A 27269-nucleotide genomic window follows, 5' to 3' on the forward strand; every position below is an offset into this window, starting at 1 on the left:
GGGGCAGTTAAAGAGCCCTGCCGCGCGCTCTGCCCTCACTCAACATGGCCTCCCTACGCCTGCGTTCCCATTGGTGACCGGGCTCTCCCGGTTCCCGTTACCTGCCCCCGCTGCGTCCTTCTGCCCGCAGTAGCCATGGCGGCCATGAGTCTGTTGCGGCGCGCCTCGGTCACGGCGGTGACCGCTCTGTCGGGCCGCTGCCTGGGCGGCCGGCTCGGACTCGGGGGCTTTCTCCGCCGCAGCGTGCCCGAGGCGGTCGGTGAGTGCGGGCTCGTGGGGGAGGCGCGCGCGGGGGAGACGGGGCGGGAAACGGAGGACCGTTCCCGGGTGACCTTGGTGGCCGCCGCGGGCTCGGCCCGAAGGAGGCGCGTCCTCCTGATCCCGCGTCCCGAATGCGAGGTCGGTCACTTGCAAATGAAGCTGGAGCTGGAAGACGGCGTGGAGCCCCCTTCCTTACCCCCCTCTCCCCCAGTCTCCCGGGCCCGGGACGCTGATCCCCGTGCGCCCCCCGCCCGGGTCCTGGCTTGCTTCGGAGTCATCCAACTGCCGCCAAGGCTCCGGGCTCCGGGCTATTTCTTGCTTTCTTTTTTTTTTTTTTAGCTTTTTGGGTCACACCCGGCGGTGCACAGGGGTTCCTCCTGGTTCCTGCACTCAGGAATTACTGCTCCTGGCGGTGCTCGGGGGATCCTATGGGATGCTGGAAATCGGGTCGGCCGCGTGCAAGGCTGACACTCTCCCCGCTGTGCTATTGCTCTCCCACCCCCCCCGCCCCCCACGGGCTGTTTCTAAGGGCTTCAAGAAATGTGTTCCTGTTTTTCTTTCAAGCCACACAGGCACAGTGCGAATGGATATGCACACTTGTCATTCTGCCGGGATGAGCCGCTTTTAGCTTCCAGGAGACTCGGTTGACTCCTGAGGGTGTTTGAATGATCCTAGCCAAGTAGCAGGTGCTTTCAGTCTGCCGAAGGCTGCAACGTCCAGTGCGACCCCCACTTTACAGATGAGGAAACCGGCACTGATTACTAAAATCACTGCTGTGTTCGGTTTAGCAATAACAAGACCAATGGCGGAGAGCATGTATTAGGCACTTTATTAGGCACTTATTATGTGGCCAGGCACCGTGCTACCCATCAGTTCACTTTTTGATTATTAATACTGTGTTGTGAGCAATGTTCCCTATGGATGCAGATAGTTCAAGAGACGATAAGGTTTACATCAAAGCCAAGAAGATTCCCTCTGACCTCAGAATGTCTTTTTTAGTTTGCCTGTCCTCTCCCAATTTAATTTCATGTCATTTCACATGATGAGCTTTTTTAGTGTAGGGACCAGCAAGGAGGTATGGCTTCTTGGAGGTATTTGAACTTGTTGCAAAACCACCTGTACCCAATATTTGATAAAATGCCTTTGCAAGCCATTTCGAATTATACATATCCTCTTCAGAGATTTCCCTGGATAGAATTTAATGTGCCTAGCTGGAGATAAATAGGTAAAATCTCACCCTTAGTTTCTCTTTATACACTAATTTCACCCTTAGTTTCTCCTTACACACTAGTCCCCATTCTTGGAATTCTGAAAGGATCGTTATAGATCATCTCTGCTCTTGTGGCTCTAGCAGGAGTCTCTGATAACTACACAGAGGGTCACTGGCTTTAGTTGTTTACCTGTGTAAAGTTGTTTTGCATGTGAAGCTTTACTTGTCATTGTTATGAAAGGTCTTGCTCTGTTACCTTATTGTTTATGACTGTCCCTAACAATATCTCCACTAAATTTTGCTTAAGTTCAAATTCTGGCTCCCAGAGCCTTTTAGCTCTGTGACTTTGAGCTGTCAAATTTTGGAAACTAAGAGGAAAGCACTTAAAGGGGAAGGGTTAGTCTTCAGAGAAAGTAAGTCAGGTAAGGGTGGCTGACTCATGTTTGATCCCTGATACCACATATGACCCCTGAGCATTGCCAGAAGTAAGCCCTTAGCACAGCCAGGTGTGGCCCCCAAACCAAAGAGAAAGAAGTAAAGAGTATGATTGTTACAAGTGTGATTATATCTGTAGATTTGATAGTGAAATAAGGCTTCTTTCCCATTCTCATGTTTTTACAGCTGAATTATAGTTTTGTATAGTTTTTGCGTCTTTTTAGAGTTGTCATTTTGAGATGTCCTTATCGATTACCACAAGAACTGTACAAAGAAACGAAAAAAAGAGAAGAGGATGATAATTTGATTCTGTTTCATAAAGGATTTGCAAAGAAGAGTGAGTTTCCGGGAAAGCAATGGCTTTGTTCTGTGTCGCCAATTGTCTGTTATGCTGCTTTCATCACCATCAGTGATAGCCTAGCCCAGTGATAGTCTAGCCCAGAAAATTAGCAGATAAAAGTATTCTCTCTACTTACTGTTCATTAAGTGTCGAATGCTAGGGGAGTCTGGAAATGACCTTTATATTCTTGCCTTAGCTCTAAGGAATTTAATGTTGAGGTCTGATAAGCACCATACTGTAGTTGGAGCAGTGAGAAGAGTATGAAATATCTGTAAACGGAATGTGGAGTTGACTCAGAATGGAAAAGGGACCTTTTAACTGGATTGTGGGGATAATTATAACAGTTGCAGTGGCAGAAAAGAATTTGTTTATAGAATTTCTGAATTGGGGATCTTGGGATAAGTGGATACTAAGAAATAAGACTCAAAAAAAAAATGGGGCCAAATTTGGAGAACAGGGATAATTGTAAAGCCAAAATGTAGATGCTTCTGAATATTTGATTACTTGTAGAGGGGGTTGATGACTTTAGCCAATGAAGTAAAGAGGGCCTGGAAGGAAATGGAGAGCTTGAGTCTATTCAGAAGCCTTGGCAACTGTGAATGAGGGTTGGCCTCTGGGAGGATGACTGAGTTATTATTATTATTATTTTAACTTTCTATTGAATCACTGTGAGGTAGACCATTGCAAAGCTCTTCATGATTGGATTTCTGAGATTATTAACTTGGGCAATTGAGTTGGTGATCCCATTTGCTGCGAATTTTCTGAGAATAAAGGAAGGAAGATAATGTATTTTTTGTCTTTGAGGTAGCAAAATAAATGTCTGCGTTATCCTTTTTTTGGGCGGGAGGCACACCCAGAAGTGCGCAGGGGCTCCTCCAGGCAGGTGCCTGGGCATTGCCTCCGGCCAGACCTGTGCTCAGGAGATCCTGTGCAGAGTGTATTCCTTCCACCTCTCTGCGTTAGCATATTTGGGGGCCCTTGTGCGACCCCTTGTGCATATCAATGGTGCCAGAAGCTTTTCTGAAGTTACATGCATTTGGAAATTTGGTTATTCTTCAGTTTTCCTTACTTCTTTGCAGTTAGTCACTGGATAGCTGCTTGAGAAATTTCAGGCATTCGAGAGGGCAGTAGCATTCATACTTGGGTGGCACAAAATTCTGAATTCCAGAAATCTGAATAGTCACCATATTGTAAGCAGTATCTGTCTTCGTTTTTTTTTTTTTTGTCTTAGTTTTTTTTTTTTGTTTGTTTGTTTTTTGTTTGTTTTTAATTTGGGGGCTATGCCCAGCAATACTCAGGGATCATGCCTGGTGGGCTCCGGGGACTGTATGGGGTAGTAGGGATCAAACCCGGGGTTGACTGTGTGCAAGGCAGGTGCCTTACCTGCTCTAGTGTCTCTCTAGTCCTGACCAGTCTTTCTTAAAGTTTGTAAGCAGATGGCCCTGCTACCTCAGTAATCACGAACGCTCAGAATATTGAGGAGTTTAATGCCGTGAAATATACCTTAGAACAATTAATAGTAATAACAGTTTATAGCATGTTTAATGACAGGAATAATTGGTGTTTAACAGTAGGCTAATTATATATAAAGAAAGCAAGCTGTTCACATTACTAACTACTATAATACTATGAGATTGCAGGCAAACTATTGGACTATTTAAGAGTTACCAACTCTTGTAGATTCATGTCTGTCAGAAATGTCATCTCTACCTCATCCAGGCCATTCACAGAAATCTTGACCCTGCAAGGCTGTTAGCGGAACCCTTATTGCATTTTAAGTAATCAGTACCTTTTGATTATACTCACTCAATTACCCATACAAATTCAGCAACTTGTCACTTCTAGAATTAGAACAGACCTTCCTAACAACCCTTGCCCTTCCCCGTGCTGTCCAAGTAGGAACTTTTAAGCCCATTTTCTCTGGACCCTTTTGCCTATCCTTTGAGAGTTATAATTTTTGTTTGTTGTCTCTTTTCTTTTCAGCAGTATCTACGTCTCTCTTAGACCGAAGGCCTGAGACCTACCCTTAGTAGGCACTTAAATATTTAGCAAATTCATAAATGGTTTACACTCTTTTCCAGCCATATATATATGTATATATATATATGTATGTATATATATATTCCACATATAATTCCATTAAATTTTTCAGGTGATTTGCTGGAGTATATACTTTCTCACATTCTCTTGTTCAGTGGAGGCAGTGAAAGCTCGTCTTTGAAATATGTGGTGAAGGCCAGAGAGATAGTCCAAGGCCCTTGCCTTGCACACAGCTAACTTGGATTTGACTCCCATATGGTCCCCTGAGCCTTGCCAGAGTGATCTCTGAGCACCACTGGGTGTGATCATGCCACCCCCAAATAAAAAGAATAGACTTCAGATACTAAACTGGAGCAAAATCTGCAGATCTTTCTGATACCTGTTACAATTGAATTCCTTTAATGGGAAAATATTATTTCAGAGATTTGCATGGAAAACTTTCTTGAATACAGTTGCATAAAGCAGCTGTTAACCTCTGTCCCAGTGATAGATCCTTTCTGCTTCCAGTTGAAATGATCTCTGCTACTGCGTATGGTCTCCTCCCTCCAAAAAGTAAAAAATAAATAAAATATGTCACGGAAATAAATATATCTGGTTTGGGGACTAAATCCAGTGATGCTCAGAGGTTTACTCTGGGTTCTGCATTGGGAATCACTCCTGGCAGTGCTTGGGGACCATATGGGATACTGGGATCAAACCTCGGTCAGCAGTGTGCAAGGCAAGTGCCCTACCTGCCATCCTATCACTCTCACCCCAAGATCATTTTTTTAAAGAAGAAAAGTGAAAGAAAACGGTCCCTCAGTAGTATATGTATGACCGCCCTTTCCACTTTTGGAACAAACTCAAACTTTTTTAGCTTTTTCTTTTTTACGTTGAATAGAAATGAGGAGCGCTATATACTTCAGAGCTTGGCTTCTTGAAGGTGTGGGTCACCATCATATATGGGGTTCTGGAGCTTTCAAAAAAATTTTAAAAATTTACTATCAGTAAATTTTTTGATTTGAATACTTATTTTATATTCTTGTTTAACCTGGAGGTCACATAAAAATTGGCGAAAGGGGTCAAGAGTAGAAAAACCACCTGCGATTTGGTCAATAGAACTGAACTTAGCAGGGGTGTGGGAGGGGATCTGGGGACATTGGTGGAGGGACACTGATGATCTGGGTGAGGGTGTGGTGTTAGGAGTGTTAGGATAGTGTATGCATGAAGCTATTATTAATGTTATCATAAATCCCTGGGGGTGCCTCAATAAAAACTGGGGGGAAAAGTAGTTGGCTGGTGAAATAGTACGGTGTACCAGCGTGCATTTGCCTTGTACGCGGCCTCCTTGTTTCATCCTTGGCACCTCATATCGTCACCCCAACCCACCAAGAGTGATTCCTGAGTGCAGAGCCAGGATTAAGCCCTGAGCATTGCTGGGTGTGGCCCAAAAACAAACAAACAAGAAAAGGAAATTAAAACTAAAGACACCAAAAGTTGGGGGAAGAGTGGAAAATGCTTAGGAAGCCCTGATATTAATCAGTATCTCAGTTTCTGTTTAAAGTTATCCTGTCACCCCTGCCTTTCATATTTGAAGAAAGCAGCATGTATTTTTATCCTAGTTCATATTAAACATGTATGCATTTGCATTTTAATAATTTTATTTCTGAATGCAGCCATACACAATATGAAACATGTATAAAACAAGGTGATTTAATATTTCCAGCTCCTGTTCGACATAGCGGAGATCACCATGGGAAGAGACTGTTTATCGTCAAGCCTTCTGGATTCTATGATAAGCGGTTTTTGCATTTAATGGTAAGTTAGGATTTTTGAATGGGACTTGGAGTGGCTCATTGGTCACAGCATTGACAAGCACTAGACCCAGTGCTGCCCACATGCCCTGAGGTGACCCTGACAGCCCCACCGACTCTGTGTGGTATGGGGGAAAACAAAACTATTCCATTTTAAAAAAAAAAGTTAAATTGTTCTCTTTGCATACAAATAAGACATTTCCCCCACAAGTTCAAAAACATTGAATAAAATATTTTGTAAATTTGGCATGGTGGAAGGAGGTGACCACACCATGAAGTCATGAAGTGCTGTGGTCTACTCCCAGCTCAGTGCTCCCAGGTTGGGTCACTCGGGACCAAGCAATGCTGGGATCGAACCTGGGGCTCTAATCTGTAGTTTGCACTCCAGCCACCTCCTATAATTTATATTTTATCAAAAATAAATTGAGACTGTGAACTAAGGTCTGATTCATTATAGAATTTCATTTATAAATTAGTGAACCTTTCCTTCAAAAAAAAAAAAGAATTCTGGGCTGGGGGTGGGTCTTAGTGCTCACTTGCCTTGCATGTGTGATGTCCTGGGCTCATTTCTGGACACCACATGGTCTTGGGTGTGCCTGAACCAAACCAACAGACAACTGTCCCCAGATGTTTGGTGCTAAGTGGGGGTAAAAAAAAAGGGCCATACTTTCTCAAGCTTTGTGGCTTAGACATGTAATCTGCATTCCTTGCTTTAGGAGGAAAAAATCCACAGATAATAAATAATTTGAAAGCTGATTCATTTGGGGAAAATTATTTATATCACTAAAATGTTCTTTAAATTATGAAAGAGCTTTAAAACATTTATTTAAATTAGGAACTTCAGGGGCCTGAGTGATTATACAGCGGGGAGGGCATGCAGATGAACTGGGTTCAATCCTGGCATCCTCTATACTCCCCCCCCCCCCCCCCCCCCCCCCAGCACTGCCAAGAGTAATTCCTGAGTGCAGAGCCTGGAGTAACTCCTGAGCATTGCCACAATAAACAAAGTAGGAAGTTCATTGTTTGGGGCTATGGTACTTTATTTTTGTGTTATTCAGGAATATGAAATTTATTTTTTATTTTAAAATATTTTTTAATTGAATCACGTGAGATACATAGTTACAAAGTTGTTGGTAATTGGGCTTCAGTCATATAATGTTCTAGTACCCTTCCCTTCACCATGTACATTTTCCAAGACCAATAGGACATGGATTTTTATTTTATTATTTAATTTAATTTTGCTTTTTGGGTCACACCCGGCGATGCACAGGGGTTACTCCTGGCTTTGCACTCAAGAATTACTCCTGGCAGTGCTCAGGGGACCATATGGGATGCTGGGAACTGAACCCGGATGGTCCACGTGCAAGGCAAAAGCCCTACCCGCTATGCTACCTCTCCAGCCCCAGGACATGTTTTTGTTTTGTTTTGTTTTCCCCAGGACATGGATTTTAAAGTGCATTAGTATACTCTGGTCTGGAGCAATAGCACAGCGGTAGGGGGTTTGCCTTGCAAGCCACTGGCCCGGCTGAGCTGGGTTCAATTCTTCCGCCCCGCACGGCAAAGCCTGGCAAGCTCCCTGTGACGTATTCGATATGCCAAGCACAGTAACAACAAGTGTCACAATGGAGACATTACTGGGCCCGCTCGAGCAAATCAATGAACAGTGGGAGGACAGTGCTACAGTGTACTCATGAGGTTTCTTTATAAGGAAAAATTGAGGCTTGGAAGATGGAATATTTATCTGGATTCTGCTTCTGTTTCTCAATCTCTGACCCCATGAGCACTGCTGCCTGCTGAATCTTACTCACCCTTAACCCCCCTCTCCTCACATTTCTTCTCATGGCCAACTCAGACTATAGAGTGAGGGATGCCATCCTCATGGTTTTTACACTTTTTTCTTTAATATTATAAGACTCTAAATTTGATGAAACTGCTTTTATCTAAGACATGAAACATCATGAATATATATTTGTACAGTTCATGCTTTTTTCCGTTCATGCTCAGTATGAAAGCTAGAGGAAAAGAAAGAGAAATAATTTGGGGCTGGAAGTGATAGTACAGTTGGGAGGGCGTTTGCGTTGCATGTAGCTGACCCTGGTTTAATCCCTGGCATCCTGTATGGTCCCCCCCCAGCACTGCCAGGAGTAATTCCTGAGTGTAGAACCAGGAGTAACCCCTCAGCATCATAGAGTGTGAACCAAAAAGTAAAAAAAAAAGAGAAATAATTCGATACCACACGTTTTAATTTGGCAGCTACTGTTCTCAGCACTATATCACCCATGCCCATTTCTTGTTTTTTTTTTGTTTGTTTGTTTGTTATAGTACCTGGGATTGAATCCTGAACTTACATGTGCAAGGCATGTACTCTGCCATTGGGCCACATCCTGGCCCTTGGCACGTTTATTTTATAGAAATACAGGGGCTCTGGGACAGCTCAGCAATTGAGCACGTGCCTAGTAAGCATAAGGCTGGCAAGGCTGAGATTGATCCCTGCAGCCACCCCACATGCCCAAGTGTGGGCCAGTGGTTCTGCTGTTCAGCAGTCCTGGTGCCACAGCAAAGCATTGCCATTTCTACTGCACCTCAGCTAAATATGTGTGGCCCCAACTGTACCGCAACTGGAAAAAAATAAAATTAATTAAAAAATGTATACACACACACACAGACACACACACACAGTAACACTGTCATCCCGTTTTTCATCGATTTTCTCAAGCAGGCACCAGTAACATCTCCATTGTGAGACTTGTTACTGTTTTTGGCATGTCGAATACGCATATGGAAATCATAGAGTAGCTTCCTTCATAAAAGAAAAAAAAGAAAAAAATCACCTAGTATGGATAGTTTGAAAGCAGAAAGAGTTGGGAAAAGGATTTGTAAGTGCTTAGCATATTTAATACCCAGAGATGCCCCACGGTGATTTCTGAATAATGTTCTTTCAAAAATGTATGTGTCGTAATCCCAAGGATTTTTCATCTGCTATTTCACTTGGAGAAAAAATAATTGTATACTTGAATGAATGAAGGATATGGCGATGAGGAGATTAAGGACAGAGACAGAGATTATGCTTGGTTATCCAGGTGGGCCTAACATCACTCCAGTAATCATTAGAAAAGGGGGTGAGAGGTGAAGGGAAAGAGAAGATTCTCTGCTGTTGGCCGAAGGGGCCTAGAAATGTGGTCAGCCTCTAAAAATGGGAAGGTAAGAAAACATTCTCTCCGTGCGCCTGAAGGGAAATGTAGTACTGTGGAATCAGTTCCTGACCCTTAGAATTATAAGACAGTAAATATGTGTTGTTGCAATCTACAGAATTAGTGCCGTTCCATTAGAGCAGCCAGAGGAAACAACATACTTGTTATGTAGATGATATTATTACTCGCACATATAATGGAGCCCATTCCCCCACCACCCTTTTTAAATTTTTGTCTTAACAGAGATTCTACATTTTGTTGACTGGGATTCCAGTGGCAATTGGCATAACTCTGGTGAATGTATTCATTGGTAAGTCTTGCCCCTGACCAAACTTGTAAATTTTTTAAAAATCTGTACATTATTTTTTTTCATGATAGCTATTAGGGCGAAATACTTTTTATTTTATTTTATTTTAATTTTTTTTGCTTTTTGGGTCACACCTGGCGATGCACAGGGGTTACTCCTGGTTCATGCACTCAGGAATTACTCCTAGCGGTGCTCAGGGGACCCTATGGGATGCTGGGAATCGAACCCAGGTCGGCCGTGTGCAAGGCAAATGCCCTACTTGCTGTGCTATCACTCCAGCCGCGAAATGCTTTTTAAACAGTAAAGTAGATAGAAGGATGGATCTTAGAAAAAAAGATTTTTTTTTTTAATGAGGTACTGTGACTTAAAGTATTGTGAGTTTTTTGTTGGGAGAGTAGGGGTTTGGGTAACACCAGGGCTAGCTTCTGGTTCTGTGCTCAGGGATTATTCCTGACTCTGCACTCAGAGATCATCTTGGTAGGGATCTGGGTACCATATGGGGTGCCAGGAATGCATTCCAGGTCAGCCGTGTGCAAGACAAGTGCCCTGTCCACTGTGTTATCTCTAGCCAACTACGGTGTTTTTTAAATTTTTATTTATTTCTTGGATTTTGGGTCATATCTGGTATGCTCAGGGTTACTCCTGGCTCTGCGCTCAGGGACTATTGGCGGGCCATATGAGGTGCTGGGGATCCAACCCTGGTTGGCTGGCATGCTCCCTACTCAACACTATTGCTCCAGTATTGTTTTGTTTTTCTTTTGTGTTTGGGGCCACACCTAGTAATGCTCATGGGTCACTCCTGCCTCTGCACTTGGAATCGCTCCTGGCCATGCTTGGGGTCCACATGGGATGCTGGGGATCGAACCAAGGTCAGCTGTGTGCAAGGGAAGCACCATATCTAATGTACTAGTTCTGGCCCCAGTGTTTTGTTTTTTTTTTTAAGCACTTTTTTTTTTTTGACTCCCAAATTTTAGTCACCAGTTCAATAGAGGCCACATAAAAGGCTTCAGAAAGCCTGTGTTCCTCATTAGCCCAAAACAGTTTTCACAAATCTGAATAGGGGGAAATAGAGAGGTAGCAACCCAGGTCTAGGGATAGAAGGTAGTAAGAACATTCTAGAACATAGTAATTGTAATCTCAAAAAAAGAATGGAATTGGGGATGGAGCAGGTAGGGCACTTGCCTTGCACACGGCTGATCCGGGTTTGATTCCCAGCATCCCGTATCGTCCTCCAAGCACTGCCAGGAATAATTCTTGAGAGCATGAGCCAGGAGAAACCCCTGTCCATCACCAGGTGTGACCCAAAGAGAAAAAATAAAATGAAATTGTGACTGACACTCAGCACTGTATTTCCAGATGCAAAGTGCTACTGATATCTAGAAACCTGAAATGCTTGTCAGAAGTATTGTTACACTATATATATTGTCATTGTCATTGTCATTGTCATTGTCCTCCCATTGTTCATCAATTTGCTCAAGTGGGCCCAGTAACATTGTGAGACTTGTTGTTACTGTGTGTGGGCGAGATGCTCTCGGTAACTTGCCGGTCTCTCTCTCGGAGAGGGGCAGAGATAAAAACAAAATGGGAAACTTGTATATTACCTATAGAAAATCCCTTATACTTAGAATACCATCTGAAAACTTCAAAAGTAAATTTATTTTCAACCAAATTGAAGTGAATTTAAAGTATTAGATAGTTTCATTGATGCAAGTAAAAGACTTATTAAAATCACAACCCACAAGTTGGGTGCTTTTAAAAAAAAAATAGGACTGGGGCGATAGTGCAGCCGGTAGGGCTTTTGCCTTGAACATGTCCAGTGTGGGTTCAATCCCCAGAACCCCATGGTCCCTCAAGCACTGCCAGGTGTGACCCCCTCAAAAAAGTTTTCTTTTTTTTAATTTGAAGCACCATGATTTGCAATATTGTTGCTGATAGAGTTTCCTGCATACAGTGTTCCAACCCTACACCCTGCCCCAGAATGCCCACTTCTCTCCACCAGCTGTCTCAGGATCCCCTCCCAAGCTCCCACCTCCAAACTGTGTTTCTTTATGTCCCACATATTAGAGAGATCATTTATCTATATTTATTCCTTGCCTTCTGGCTGACTTCACTCAGTGCAATACCACTAGTTCTTTCTACACAGCAGCAAATTGCAGGCTCTATCTATCTACATATATATGAAGTATCATTTTATAGATAGATAGATAGATAGAGATATATGAGTGATACTCCATTGTGTATACCAGGTTTTTTAAATATAATAATCTGTTTTGGATGCTTGAGTTACTTCTAGGTCTTGGCTATTGTGACTATTGCTGCAGTGAACTTAGGGGTGCAAGTTTGTTGGAATAGTGTTTAGAGGCCCTCGGGATAGATGCTGAGAAGTAGAATTACTGGATCGTGTACAAACTCATTTCTTGGTTTTTTTGAGACGTGTCCATGTTGTTTTCCAAAGTGTTGAACCAGGTAGCATTCCCACCAACAGTGGATAAGGGCTCCTTTCTGCCAACATGGCTTGTTTTATTTGTTTTTGTATATGTGTGTGTGGTATCATTGATAGAAGTTGATATTTCATTGTTGTTTTAATTAGCATTTTCCTTATAGTAAGTGATGAGGAGCAGTTTTTCATAAATTTATTGGATATCTATATATAGAAGTTCCTTTAACAGTAGAGAATTAAAATATAGTGATTTTCTCATTCTGAAGTTGAAAATTACTACTTTCTCTTACTAGGTGAAGCTGAATTAGCAGAAATTCCAGAAGGCTATGTACCAGAACATTGGGAATATTATAAGGTTGGTATGTATGTCATTGGAATTCCACTTCTGAAAAGTGTCATGTCAGCACACTGTTAAATGTCTTCTTTCAGTCATTTTTATATATATATATATTTTACATTCAGTTTTTTTTTTCTTGGTTTATCACTGATTTACGTGATTATGAAATGTAAGTGGTTTAAGTATGAATTCTTTATAGTCTTTGTATATCAATCCCTTTTCAGATTTGTGTGCAGTTATTGTCTCCCAGTTGCTGTGTAGCTTTTGTGATAATTTTCTTTTTGTTTTGTTTTTGTGCCACATCTGGCTAGGCTCAGGGTTTACTCCTGGCTCTGTGCTCATGGATCACTTGTGGAGGGGCTCAGGGATCATAATATGATTCCAGGGATTGAGCCCAATCTGGTTGTGTTCAAGGCAAGTGCCTTATCCACTGTACAGTCTCCCCAGCCCGTGATAATTTCTTTAACTTTAAAGACACTTTGAGGTCAGGTAGTGCCATTTGTTTTGCTTTTGTCACATTCGCCAATGGGGTTGGATCTCCAGAGCCATCTGTAATGTTGTGCTCCAGTTTGCCACCTGTTTCCTTCCATGTTTTTTGTGGTTTTGGTTTAATATCTAATTTAATGAAAAAATTTTTAGTTAATTTTTATGTGTAATGTTAAGTAATGATTTAGTTTTAAAGTGTTGCATATAAGCTGTCCAGTTTTCCCAGCACCGTTTATTGAAGAAACTTTCCTTCATTGTATGAACATGGCTTTTTGGGCCATAGATTAGATGTCTGTGTTGGGTGAGTTTATTTCTGTTCTATTCCTCTGTTGCTCTCAATTCTATTCCTCTGGTCTATGTGTCCTTTTTTATTCTCATTTTTGTTTATAAGTTTTTCTGAGGGGAGGGGGATTGGTTTTGAGGCCACACCTACCTGTGCTCAGGAATCACTCCTGGTGGAGCTCAGTGAATCATATAGTGTTGCCAGGAATTAATAATAATGTTTATTATTCCAATCCATAGGTTGGTTGCATGCAAGGCAAGCACTTGCCCTCATTCTAACTCTTCAGCCCTGCCATATCATGTTGTTTTAATTACTCTTGTTTTGTAATATAGTTTGTAGTCAGGGAATGTGGTGTCCCAGTTTCTTTTCTCAGAATTGACTCTGGGGGTCTTCTGTGGTTCCATACAGATTTTAGAATTGTTTCATTTTTTGAAAATGTCATTGGCATTTTGATAGTGATTGCATTGAATCTCTAAATTGATTTAAATAAGATGGCCATTTTAATTTTGTTTTTTTTTTTTTTAATTACAGTGAGGTACACAGTTACAAAGTTGTTCATGATATGGTTTCAGTTATAAATTCCAACCCTGTCCCTTCACCAGTGTACATTTCCCACCACTAATGTCCCCAGTTTCCCTCCCACCCCCCCTCCACTCCGCCTGTCTCTATGGCAGGCACTTTTCTTCGCTCTTTTTTTTCTCTGTCTCTGTCTCTGTCTCTCTCTCTCTCTCTCTCTCTGTTTCCTTTTGGGCATTATAGTTTGCAATACAGATACTGAAAAGTTACCCTGATTATTCCTACTTTCAGAACTCAGTTCTTGTCTAGAGTGATCATTTCCAACTGTTATTGTCATGGTGGTCCTTTCTCTTATCCTAACTACCCTCTACACCCCCCACATACTTGTAGCAAGCTTCCAACCATGATCGTGAATTATTTTTAAAAACAACTTAAAATTTTTATTTTGTAGCATCCTATATCAAGATGGATTGCACGGACTTTCTTTGATTGTCCTGAAAAGAATTATGAAAAAACAATGGCTGTTCTTCAAATTGAAGCTGAAAAGGCTGAATTACGGTAAAACAATAATAATAATAATAATAATAATAATAAATGGGGGGGGGACGAGGAGGTATGAAAGAAAATTCTTCAAATGATTGTAAAGCCAAAGAAAAATATTTTATAAGACACTGTTATTGTCACTGAGGTAACATGATTTTATGCTTATGGTATATAAATTTACTGTTCCACCACCAAATCTCCCAGAAACCCTCTAGCATTATCCTAGGTGCGTCAGATCTGCCTCTTCCCTACCATACCACCCCACCCCGGTGACCTCAGTTCCATTGTCAGAGGCTGAGGACGTGTTTCCTTTCTCTGTTGTTCCTTCTCTTGCCATGTTTCTCATGTGCCCTGTGAGGGACATTCCTGTGTCAGCCCTCCTCGTGACTGTGTCACTTAATGTGACGTGCTCTAGTTCCAAGTGGTAGCGAAATTAAAAATTCCCGCTAATGGCTGCGCACTATCCTGCAAGAAAAAAATAATGAAGGATTTAAATACGTTAGGATTCTCAATGTAAAACTCATGGGAAAAGAATTTGTCTTTTCAGAGTGGAGATTTTGAATTCTCTCATTTAATATCCTGATCTTTGGGGGAGAAGGGCACGTCCCAGTGACCAGCAGTGGCCTATACCGAACAGCATAGCCTGATGGGTCAGTACTCGGCTGGTGACACGGCGCAGTTCTGGCCCAGTGGTGCCAGGACCACCCAAACCAGCTTGCTGGTACTTAGGGGCCAAGCAGTGCTGGGGATTGAATAAGGCTCCAACCCTTTGGGGCCCCAAACTAGCCTGCTCCTAAATGCCAGCATCCCTCCTTTCCTTCCTTCCCCTCAATGTCCTCCTACCCACAGTCTCGTCCCAGAGGCGACTCCTCTATTTCTTAACCTATGTTCCTAGAAAAAATGTTACGTATTTAAAATACGTATTATCTTGCAAATATATTTGCACTGACAAGATTCTCCTAAGTGTTTTAGGAACACTTCACCTTATTCCACTTCAGTTTTTCTTCACTTTTTTTTTTTCTTTTTGGGTCACACCTGGCGATGCTCAGGGGTTACTCCTGGCTCTGCACTCAGGAATTACTCCTGGCGGTGCTTGGGGAAACCACATGGGATGCTGAGAATTGAACCCAGGTCAGCTTGTGCAAGGCAAACGCCCTACCTGCTGTGCTATCGCTCCAGCTCCCTGGAGGTTTTCTTGGTGGTTTTGCTTGTTTGTGTTTTGGGCCACACCTGGGAATGCTCAGGGATTACTCCTGCCTCTGCTCAGGAGACCATATGGGATGCCAGGGATCAAGCCTGGATCAGCTGTATGCAAGACAAGTGCCCTACCCACTGTACTTTCTCTCTAGCCTCCTCTTTCTGTTTCTAGACTTGATCTTAGGGTCAGAGAGGTAGCTTGGGGATCAAGGGCATGTGCCTTGCTGATGCAAGGACCTGAGTTTGCCCTGGGCTGTGTGGCTCCAGAGGTCTGCCAGATACTGCCCTGGAGGCTCATTTTTACCGCTGGAGTGGTACTAGTGGCTCCAAGCAAGCCTTGCACTATCCAGCCCATTTGTCCAGGTATTGCCAGGGGTGACCCCAAGGCCCTCTGAACACTATTTGGGAGGTTCCCCCCCCCCCCCAAAATAAATTGATTTGGTATGAGCAATACTGTAGTGTTTCAGGTGGGGTTATGTATGGTCAGATGTATCCATTAAATTCAGCGAGTGTTTGATAGAAGTATATAGTGGTGTGACTGCTTCAGTCAGGGTCATTTTCTGAGACATTTGATGAGTCTCTGCCCTGTCCATTCCAGTCCATTTTAACCCCTGGTTCTTGGCCTGTCATTCATCTACTTTTATTTAATTCTCTTCTGTACTTTATAAAAATGGATGTGAGAGTGAAAGTATTGAAACATTTGAGTGACCATAAGAACATATAGATTGGATTGTTTCTCTAGATGTTGTTACGTCGATATGTAGTTACTGCATAGAACCTATTTAAAAACATGGAAAGGCGGTTTTGTTTCTTGGAGAGGAAAAGTGCAGCTTGTGGAAGGATGGGAACGTGCACCAAGATCTTAGAGATGGAGAATGTTGTTCTTAATTCTGATTTTCTTTTTTTCTTCATAATTTTAATTGCCTGACTGGTTCAGGCACAGTGTGCAGGTGATTAAAAATGACCTTTCTGCTCTCAAGAGGTTTTCTGTCCTAGCGGTGATGGGTGGATAGTGTAGACAGGATGTGAGCCTCTACTGCTCTTTTTTTATTTGCTAGCATTTGGCACAGCATATGGCCTCAAGAGCAGGCCATTTTGTAAATAACTGCCTTAGCATCTAAATGGCAAGAGAAGACCAGAAGTACATTAACACTTTGCAAACAAAAGTCATCTGCCCGAATCAAGAGGAGGGACAATAGAAGAGATGTGTGAATTCAAATGATGAAAATATATATTGAGGCATAACTGTTAAAATACCTGAATTGACGATTGTAAATCCCTGAGAGCAGCCAGGTATAGCCCGAATGGTCTCCAAGCACTGCCAGGAGCTTCCCTGCCTCACTCTGGCAAAGAAAAATCATTAGCTAACTAGTCAAAAATAACTTGCAAATTTTGCTCAGAAAAATAATTTCAGCATATACATGATAACCTTTCAGTATCTGTATTGCAAATCATAATGCCCAATGAGAGAGAGAGAGAGAGAGAAGAGAGAGAGAGGGAGGGAGGGAGCGAGGGAGGGAGGGAGGGAAGGAGGGAAGGAGAAGAACAACAAGAAGAAGAAGAAAAGTGCCTGCCATAGAGGCAGGCTGGAGGAAAATTGAGAACATTGGTGGGAGATGTACACTGGTGAAGGGATGGGTGGTGGAACATTGTATGACAGAAACCCAATCATAAACAACTTTGTAACTGTCTCTCAAGGGAAAATAAAAGAATGTTTTAGATATTTTTCTCAAAGAAATGCATCTGCCAGAGTCTCTGGAGGGATGACCACTGCATATAAGATATAAAAATTTTGATTATTCTTTTCTGGAGCTAATTCTTTACATTTGTAAGTAGCAGTGTTGAAATCACAATATTGCTATTCCGTTTATTACAGGTTAAAGGAGCTGGAAGTACGAAAATTAATGCGTGAGAGAGGTGATGGTCCCTGGTATCAGTATCCAACCATTGATAAGGCGCTTATCGATCATTCTCCAAAAGCATCTCCTGACAACTAATCTTCTATTTCATAAAAAGTATATTCTCTTTAGGGGAAAATATAAATATATTCTGTTGTTGTTGTTGTTCTGAATAAATGATGAATACAAGACTCCTTGCTCTTTCTCAATTTCTCATTTTTGTTTTATATTTCAGTTTTATTGAGGTATATGTAAGAAAATTTAAAAAAATATTTCCAATATATGTGTGTAATCTCCAGGCAGCTACAGCTAGGGAGAGTCCCCGCGGCTCTCTCTCCACGTGCCTACTCCTGCGTTGTTTCCCTACATTCTTCTCTCTCTGTCCCCCTTGCTAGTCTCTCTGCGCTCTATCTTGTTGCCCTGGTCACTCTAGTCTCACCAACTTCCTGCATTGGGGGTAGATACCCACCCGGTCAGGTACCACAATCAACATATCAAAAGCCCTTCCTGATAGCCCATCAGGCCCAAGGGTGGAAATACCACCTAGGGGTCTTTCTCCTCTCCTTTGTCCAATAACTTAATTAACATCTTAATTCTACTTCTTAATATTAGTTATTTTGTATGGACACAGTAAGAGATACATTGAGCTTGTAGGGTGGCTCTCCTGGGGACATCTCGCTATAGATCTCAGACTACAGTGCTCAGGCCAGATTAATCTTTCCCACCTTAGTAGGGTCCAAATCTGATTATTACTTTTTGGATCATGACAGAATTTGTCCATGACCATGCTCTTAATTTATAGCTAAGTATTATGGCACTTTGACCTGGCCCATTTTGATGCCAAGGTAGCTCACTGCTTGCCCTGGGTCCATCCAGTCCCTCCTTGGAACCCTGCTTTTGGGGACTAGGAAGTAAGGGCAACTGAGGCTTAAGAGAACAGAAGCCAGGGGTGAATATCATTTGGAGTCAGTTACCTCCCAAGTTACAAAAGCATAGCATTAATTGTCTTCCTGTGTCTATACAAAAAGAACATTGCTCTGAATAAACTATGCAAAGGACTTAAGAAGAGAAAAGCAATATTTACAAGTTAGCAACAAAAAGGAAAAGGTTACAAATAAACAGGAATGGGAGCACTGTGATGGGAGTAACCTAATAAACCTAAGCTCCCTGTGGCAAGGCAGAAAGGATAAACTAATGTTATCCTACATATACATTGTGGTGATCTGATGTATTTTGATTAGGGTTTTGATTGCAAATTTCACTTTTCTCTTTTAAGAGGCTTGAAATAACAGCTTTTTTTAATTCATTGCGCCATATTCAGTAGAGTACAGGTCTTACTCCTTGCTCTGCACTCACCTGATCATTTCTGGTGGTGCCAGGGATCGAATGTGGGTTGGCCACATGCAAGGTGAACACTCCACCTGTTCTACTCTCTCTGGCCCTGAAATACTGTTTTATAAAAACTAGATAAATAGGAATTTGTAAGCTAAAGGTATAATTTTTATTTTTGTCAGGGGCTGGGAGGTGCAGGGTGGTTGGCCCACACCTGGCTATGCCCAGGGCTTACTCCTAGCTTAGAACTCAGGGTGACTCCTGGTAGTGCTTGGGGGATCATACGTGGTGCCACAGATTGAACTTGGTCAGGTGCATGCAAGTTCAGTGCTCTATCCACTGTACCATCTCCCTGGCCCCGAAGAGTATAATTTTGAAAGATTATTGTTTAGAGAATTTGGATTACATTAAATATCAGGAATATAGTAGTCTATATACATATCTGTGTTGTAACATCTGGATTATTCAGGGATTATTTGGGATTGAACTATCACCTTCAGAATTTTTCACTGAACAAATGTCTAAAAGTAAAAGGGTTTTTTTGTTTTTGTTTATCATTTTTGTAAAATACACATATATGCAAACACAAGCATTTTTCTTAAATGGTGTCTAATATTCCTGAGAGTTCTTTTTGTAAACACTGGAGAAATTGTTCCACAACATAAAATGATTCCTGTGAAGATTGAAGAATGTGAGCAAAAGTAAAAACAATAACTGTCACTTATTAAGCATGTATTCTGCTGAACACTGTCTTCAATAACTGCAGATTTTCACTTTGTCATTGCTGTGTGTTTGGTTGGTTGGTTTGGGGGCCAGACCCAGTGGTGCTCGGGACTTACTCCTGGCCCTGCTCTTAGAATCACTCCTGATGTGTTCAGAGGACCATATGGGATGCTGGGGGTTGACCCGGATAAGCCATGTGCAAGGCAAGTGCCCTACCTGCTGTACTATCTCTCCAGTCCGTTTTCACATTTTTCTAAAATGAAGAAACTATTACTCTGTTTTATAGATGTAATCTGAGGTTCAGAAATTCTGACTATCTATGCAGTATTTCACAAGAAGAAATATTTAGGGGGCTCAAGGACTAGAGGCCTGAATTCAATCCCTGGTACCATGTGGTCCCCCAAGCACAGCCTGGAATGACCCCCAAGCACTGCTGGACATATCCCCAAAACAAAAAATAACCAAAAGCATAAGCATTCAACTTCCAAAATGAATTTTTTGCTTTAAGCACTCATTATTTTCTACTCCCATCTTTTTTTGAGTTAATTTTTATTAATGTACAGTATTTGCTAGAGCGGGCCCAGTAACGTCTCCATTGGAGACTTTGTTGTTACTGTGTCTGGCATATTGAATACGTCACGGGGAGCTTGCCAGGCTCTGCCGTGCGGGCGAGATACTCTTGGTAACTTGCCGGGCTCTCCGAGAGGGGCGGAGGAATCGAACTCAGGTCGGCCATGTTGGCTGCGTGCAAGGCAAATGCCCTACCGCTGTGCTATAATGTACAATATTAAGTTTCAGTGAAACAGCTTAACAAATCTGGGTATAGAATTCTCTCCACCCACCATGAGAAAATACCCCTTAACCCTCCCATTTCCCTCCAATGACGGCCATTGATTTCACCAAATCTAGGAGTCTGTTTTGTTGCATCTTGCCAGTTTTTTGCTTGATCATATTCCACACACGAGTGAGACCACCCAGTAACTATTTTCACTTAAGTCATTTAACAAACGCACTTCAAGTCCCACGTTTTGTCACGAGTGGCATGGCCTCCTCTGTTCTATTAGAATACTATCGGCTTCAGGCTTTACATCTGGTAGCGTCTTTCCCTAGTCATCTGCAGATGGGAATTTGGGTAGATTCTATGATTTAGGTATGGTGAATCCTCTTGCTGTGATTATTGTACAGATACCTTTTCAAATTGACATTTTCATATCTTTCTCATAAATGTATAGGAGCTACAGCACTTGAATCAAAAGGCATTTCTTTCCAGTTATAGTGAATCTTATTCTTACTTTGGACAACCTGGCAGGCTACCGAATGTAACCTGCCCACACGGCAGAGTCTGGCAAACTCCCCGTGGCGTACCCAATATGCCAAATACCAGTAACAATGATGGGTCTCATTCTCCTAAACCTGAAAGAGCCTTGAATATGGCACTTTTTTAAAATCTGAGGGCTTGGACGAAGGAGACGTTACTGGTGCCTGCTCGAGGCAATTGATGAACAACAGGATGATCGTGATCGTGATCGTGATAGTGAATCTATACTCTCCATAGAGGTTGTACCAATTCACATTTCCGCTAACAGTATGTACTAACATTTGTTATCTCCAGTCTTCTGAATAGGGCATTCTCATAGATGTGAGATGAAATGTTTTTTTATTTTTGTTTCTGGGCCACACCTGGAGCTCAGGACTTGTTCCTGGCTCAGGGATCACTCCTGGCAATGCTCAGGGGACCGTATGTGTACCACAATTAAAACCGGGTTAACTGTTGTACTATTGCTCCTTTCCTTGCTTATTGATGTGGGTTTGTATTGCTGTCAATTTCCTTTTTAATATTGCTTTCACTATATCTCTTAGGGTCTGACAGCTCATTGGTTCATTTTTATTTTTTTCAGGTAATTTATTTCCCCTTTGATTTTTTCACTTACCCAGGAATTGTTCAGAAGCATGTTTTGCTTGCCACATATTTGAGTCTTTTTAATTGTTAATTGCTCATGCAATTATAATTGTAATAGATGCGTGATATGATCCTGATCTTTTCACATTTGTTTTTATCTAGGTACAGTTAAAAGTCAGCATTAGAGCTCTTCCCTTATACACTTGATGCTCTAGGGTTCATTTCCCATCACCAAAATAAAAGGAAAAACTTGCTTTGTGTCTCAACATATATATCCTAGAGAATATTTTGTGTGTACTCGAGAAGACTGTGTGTTAGTTATATGGAGATTGGGCCTCCTAGGTGGTGCTCTGGGCCAGGGAATGTGGTGCTGAGGGTGAAATTCTTGCCTCCTCCCTGTCAGCCATGTGACCCAGGCCTTTGAGCTCTCTCCCTGGCCCTATTCATTTCTTTCAGGATGAAATCTTTTGTGTTTATCTGTTTTAATTTTATATCATTGGTCGCTTCATTTTGAAATCTATTTTTTCTTGATAATTGAATAACAAGAAATTCACTGGAGTAAGTGATATATCAAAATATCCTGCAATTGTATTGTCCATCTATATCGTAAGCTCTGTTAGTATTTTAGGGCTGGATGAGGCTCAGTAATACAACAATTAACTTGTATTTGCTAGGTCCCAATTTAGATCATTGGCACTGCCACCCCCCAAAAAAAATCAAAGAATTCTTTTCAGGGTAATGAGCAGTGATTGGCTGGCTGTGGTTACCTTGCAAGCATGAGACCACAGGTCCTACCCCCAGTGCAGCCGCATGTGCCAAGCATGATCTTGTCTGTGTTGGACAGTTCTGCTGAGATCCCTAGCACCACAAGCCCTTTCTGGTGCACTGTAGTTAGATGTGTGCGAGCACTGCCATGAGTCAGACCCTTGGCCACCAACACAACTCAAAAGACAGGTGAGCACTGCAGCCAGGAGCGTGAGTCCAGCAAGCATTACAACCAGAATGTGAGTCATGCCTGTGAATGCATGTGCACACCCACAACTGATTGATGCTCACACACACATACACTCAGACACACACACACAGACACACACACACACACACACACACACACATACACCCTGCAAGCAGCACAGCTGAATGTGTGAGCATTGCAACCTGACACATAAACCCTGGTTATCAGAAGAATGTCAACAGAGGCAAGGGAAGTGGGGGGGTGCTGGTTTTGTATACCTGAGTGCCCATTGTTGGGTAAATAAACATTAATGACCATTAAATCATTACACAATGTCCATGTTTTTTACTCCCCTTTTTCGGTTGAAAGTGTTTTTTTTATCAGACATGAGACTAAGTGTTGCCAGTTCTCTGCATTATTGGATTGGGGCATGTTGCTGTAGCCTTTCATGCTGAGCAGTGTTTGTCTTTATTATCTGATGTGAGATTCTTGCATAATGGATGGGTCATGCTGTTATTTTGTTGATGCCCCCGGGGTTTTGGTGAGTTCAGACAATTCATATTTAGGTTATTATTGATGTATGGAACTCTTACCATACATACTTTTATTCTTTGCCTGGGTGCTCTTTATTTTTTCCCCGTGTGCGTGCGTGTGTGTGTGTGTGTGTGTGTGTGTGTGTGTGTGTGTATGTATCTTTTCATGTGGATGGTTTCTCCTGATAATTCTTACAATTTTAACTTTTTTTTCTTCTAAGTGTCTGCTCCAGACTTTCCTCGTGCGGTTGCCATGAGGATTATAGCTGTGTCTCTCTGGTCCTACAATAGTCTTTTTGTGCTGATATTGATTTTTCATCTTTAGACTATACCAATTCCATCCTTGCTTTCTTCTCATCCCCTATCCCTGGCCCTTTGTTCGATACTGACTCTATATGTTTCTGAATTGCTATTTATGCTATTTTTGACCCAAGCCTTGATGTTTTGCTTTTTTTTTTTTATAGTACACAGGGATTTCTTTATGTATTTCTTACAGGTTAGACTTTCAGTGCTATATTTCATTAGTTTCATTTATCTGGGGAAGGCTTTGTTTTTCAATGAAAACACTTAATTGGTCACTTGAACAATATTTTGCAATGCAAAGTATTATTGACCAGAAGTTTTAGAATAGTTATATTAAAAATTTAGTAGCCCAGCTTTTAATGTTTCTGCTGAGAAGTCTAATGGTAGGCTAATTAGGGTGCCTATAAATGTTATTTTTTTTCTCTAACAGCCTCTAATATTGGAGAGAGAGAGAGACAGAGAGATAGTGTATAATATGCTCAAGTGAGATCGTGGACTTCTCTAAAGGTGGGGAGAGCCCTTTCTTGTTAATTTTTTAAAATAATTTAACAGTGCTGTCTTGGAATTTTTTTTGGTTTTTGTATTGTTTTTTGTTTTGGATCAATTCAGGGCCTATTTTGGGTTTTTTGTTCAGGAGTAACTTCTGGTGGTACGTGGGCTACTCTATGTAGTGCTGGGGATTTGAACCAGGGTGGGAAGCACCTTAACCCCTGTATATATTTGAGAGAGAGAGAAGGAGAGAGAGAGAGAGAGAGACAGAGAGACAGAGAGAGAGACAGAGAGAGAGAAACAGAGAGACTGATATTTTGTTGACTAGGCAGTCTATTTCATTTTCTCTCTCTTCATATCCTGGCATTACTGTAATATCTTCTAATAGAACCTGATTGTTCTAGAAGGATATCTTCATTTTTTCCCTAAATCTTCCTCCTTTTTCTTCTACTGTGATGTTGCTAAAATTTTATATTCAGTTTCACTGATTCTTTCCTCTGTGAGATTGAGCCAATTGTGCTTTTCATGAAGGTTTTAATTTCATTTACTGCATTTTCCATTTCATTACCAGTATCTGAAATTTTTTTAAAAAATCTCTGCTCCTGTATTTTCTTTCCTAAATCACTAATATTCCATTCAATATGAGTGTGAATTTGGTGGGTTTTGGTGATTTTCTTCATACTAGTTATTTTAATTAATCTTTTTTTTTGGTTTTAGGGCCATACCTGGCCATCTTCAAGGGCTTAGTCCCGACTCTGCACTCAGGGATCATCCCTGGTGGTGCTTGTGGAACCATATAGGATGCCAGGATCGAACCCAGGTCGGCCGTGTGCAAGGCAAGCACCCTATGCGCTGTACAATCGCTCCAGCCCCTCATATTGATTTCTGAAGAATCGTGGAGGGTTTTTGTTTTTGTTTTTTTCAGTCATTGGACTAAATTTGTGACTTGCTTCCTTTTTCCACAAGAAGGTGGTCTAGGCCTTGGTTTGAAGATCTGTGAGGAGAGAATTTGTCTTTCACTGTGGTCCAAGGTGGGGAATTGCAGTCCCTCGCAATTGCCTGTCCTGTAGAAAGCCCACTATTAACCCCATCTGCCCTCCACAGACCTCCCTTCATGGCTCAGCTGGGGATGTCAGGTCTTGTGGCCGAATATTTTGGTCAAAGACTTGCCTGGATTTCCCATAAAGAGTGTGGGAGGGGCTGAAGCCATAGCACAGCGGGTAGGGCATTTACCTTGCACGCAGCCGACCCGAGTTCGATTCCCAGCATCCTATATGGTCCACTGAGCACCGCCAGGAGTAATTCCTGAGTGTGTGAGCCAGGAGTAACCCCTGTGCATTTCTGGGTGTGACCCAAAAAGGAAAACAAAAACCCAAATAAGTAAACAAAATAAAAATTAAAAAAGAAAAAGTGTGGGAAAGCATCAAGCTTTGACCATTTTTTTTCTTTTTGTTTTTAATGTGGACTTTTCCCTGATTTGTGGGTATGGTAAATTGCCATCAGGCATTCATTATTTTCAGAGCAGAAACAGTTATACATTGTTTACTTTTAGAAGTATGTTCTTAATCTTCCTCAACAGGGTAGTAATGAAGCCAGGTCTCCTGAGACATAAGCTAGTGGGTCTCCAATAGACTGTCCTCAAAGCCAAAGGGAGAAATTGTTTTTCAAAGAACCCAATGCTCAAAGGCAACAGAAACTGAGAACTTGTCTTTAGAAGGAAGCAGGCAAGGTAGAGTAGAAGGTCTGGTGCTGGAATAGTTCACGTATGAAATCCTTTTAACATTTGTAAACTGCACTGTGTACCCCAGAATTAATATGCACATACATATATTACATATATTAATATATATACATGTACATACATATATATATGAAACAATAATAGTAAAAACCAAATACTTTTTGAGTGCCCTTGTACCCTGAGAGCCCCAAGCTTTTTCAGGAAGTTGCATTTTTTTATTTCCCCAGAAGAGGGCTGCCTTGCCTCAGATTTTCCAGTTGCAAGCTAATGTAGTTCTGATTTGGAAGAAGGGTGTGCTGTTTCTAGGTGGCCCTTTTCAAACATTGTTTTTTGTTTGTTTATTAATTTTTGGAGAGAGATATGGAGATTGCGATTAGATGTGTTTTCTAAGGGTCACTGTAAATGATGCAGTTTCCATGCATGCACATTTGCTTGCTTTAGAGCTATGAGTTACCTTGTGGTAGATTTTACTTTATTTTCTTTCTGCACTGTAGCACTCACTCCCATTGTTCATCGATTTGGGCACCAGTAACATCTCCATTGTGAGACTTGTTTACTGTTTTTGGCATATCGAATACTTCACGGGTAGCTTGCCAGGCTTTGCTATGCGGGCGGGATACTCTCGATAGCTTGCTGGGCTCTCCAAGAAGGACGGAGGAATCGAACCTGGGTCTGCCACGTGCAAAGCAAATGCCCTACCCGTGTGCTATCACTCCAGCCCATTTAGCTTAATTAAAAAAAAAGAAGAGAAATAAACATTAAGGACAAAACCACAAAATATACTGTTGATTCAGGGGCTTTGTCATAACCCACTCACCCAACTCATAATATTACCATACACATCAGGTCACTGATTATAAGAGGAATCAGATACTAGAAATCTGTAAGCACATTTTCTTTCTGGTAATATATTTTCTTTATAGTAATATAAATGTAAGAAAAGCAGCATAGAAAACATGGAAAGTGTTACAAAAGATACTGATTATCACACAACTCACAAATTAAGTTTTTCCATTAGAAATCAGAGAGATTGAGGTTGAAGCAATAGCACAGCAGGTAGGATGTTTGCCTTGTACACGGCCAACCCGGGTTCAATTCCCAGGATTCCATATGGTCTCCTGAGCACTACCAGGGGTAATTCCTGAGTGCAGAGCTAGGAGTAACCCCTGTACATCACTGGGTGTGACCCCCAAAAAAAGCGAAAAAAAGAAGAAGAAGAAAGAAATCAGAGAGATAATACAATGGGTAGAGCTCTGGCCTTGCCCTACCTGGGTTCAATCTCTGGCACCTCCTGCCAGCCAGGTGTAATCCTAAAAATAGAGCTAGGTGTAAGCCCTGTGTACCTCTGGGTGTGGCCCCCAAATCATTCTTTCCACTACTTCTTTTTTGGGTGTGTAACATAGTTGGAATATAAATACATAAAATGGAACGTAAATCTTTTAGTTTATTTCTGGGAGGGGAATGTTAATAATGTATATGTTTACTTTTACACAAACTTTTTTTCAACTAGTTATTATATGTTGGTCATTATGATACAGAATGAGGACACACAGGCATGTTTTCTTCACTCTGTTCCCTCTCTGTTGTGGGGGAGGCTTGGCCCACACCTGGTAGTATGTAGGGACTCCTCCTGGCTCGAAAGAGAGTTTGATCTCAGGACCATATGCAGTGAGAGCCTGGGGCCGAACCTGGTTTGGAGGGGCACAAGGCAAGCGCCTTACCCCCTGTACTGTCTCTTCAGTCCCGTTTCCTTCTTTTCTTTATTTTTGTCATGTTTGGACCGTGACAACATTCCCCTATGTGTTACTGGGATGGAACTGGGATACACAACATGCAAATCAAGTTTCTTATCCCTGTTCTTTTCTCCCATGCCTCTCCCTCTGTATTGCTTATCACGAGGATTTATGATAGATGTTTCTGCACTCAAATAAGAAAACGGAGACTCTGAAAAAACTACATAAAGTAAGTGTTCAAAGGTTTTCTTCTATAACATTATACACTCTTTCCAAAGAAATG

General features: G+C 41.7%; 1 protein-coding gene across 1 annotated transcript; it reads left to right on the forward strand.

The window, feature by feature from the left end:
* Nucleotides 1–59: 59 nt before the first annotated feature.
* On the forward strand, nt 60–17468 carry NDUFB5 (NADH:ubiquinone oxidoreductase subunit B5). Its single transcript, XM_056121818.1, has 6 exons — nt 60–259; nt 5992–6083; nt 9514–9580; nt 12311–12372; nt 14091–14197; nt 17256–17468. Exons 1-6 carry the CDS (start codon nt 136–138, stop codon nt 17374–17376), a joined length of 573 nt encoding a protein of 190 aa, XP_055977793.1. The 5' UTR covers nt 60–135; the 3' UTR covers nt 17377–17468.
* The last annotated feature ends 9801 nt before the right edge of the window (nt 17469–27269 follow it).

This window comes from Sorex fumeus, unplaced genomic scaffold (genome assembly GCF_029834395.1).
Source record: "Sorex fumeus unplaced genomic scaffold, SorFum_2.1 ptg000044l, whole genome shotgun sequence".
Taxonomy (NCBI): Eukaryota; Metazoa; Chordata; class Mammalia; order Eulipotyphla; family Soricidae; genus Sorex; species Sorex fumeus.

Bases quoted from the DNA above. Each gene is read 5' to 3' on its own strand.
- NDUFB5 (XM_056121818.1), top strand. From the start codon at position 136: ATGGCGGCCATGAGTCTGTTGCGGCGCGCCTCGGTCACGGCGGTGACC. The intron at 6,084-9,513 runs GTAAGTTAGGAT...TTGTCTTAACAG, and splicing joins AGCGGTTTTTGCATTTAATG to AGATTCTACATTTTGTTGAC. The intron at 9,581-12,310 runs GTAAGTCTTGCC...TTCTCTTACTAG, and splicing joins TCTGGTGAATGTATTCATTG to GTGAAGCTGAATTAGCAGAA.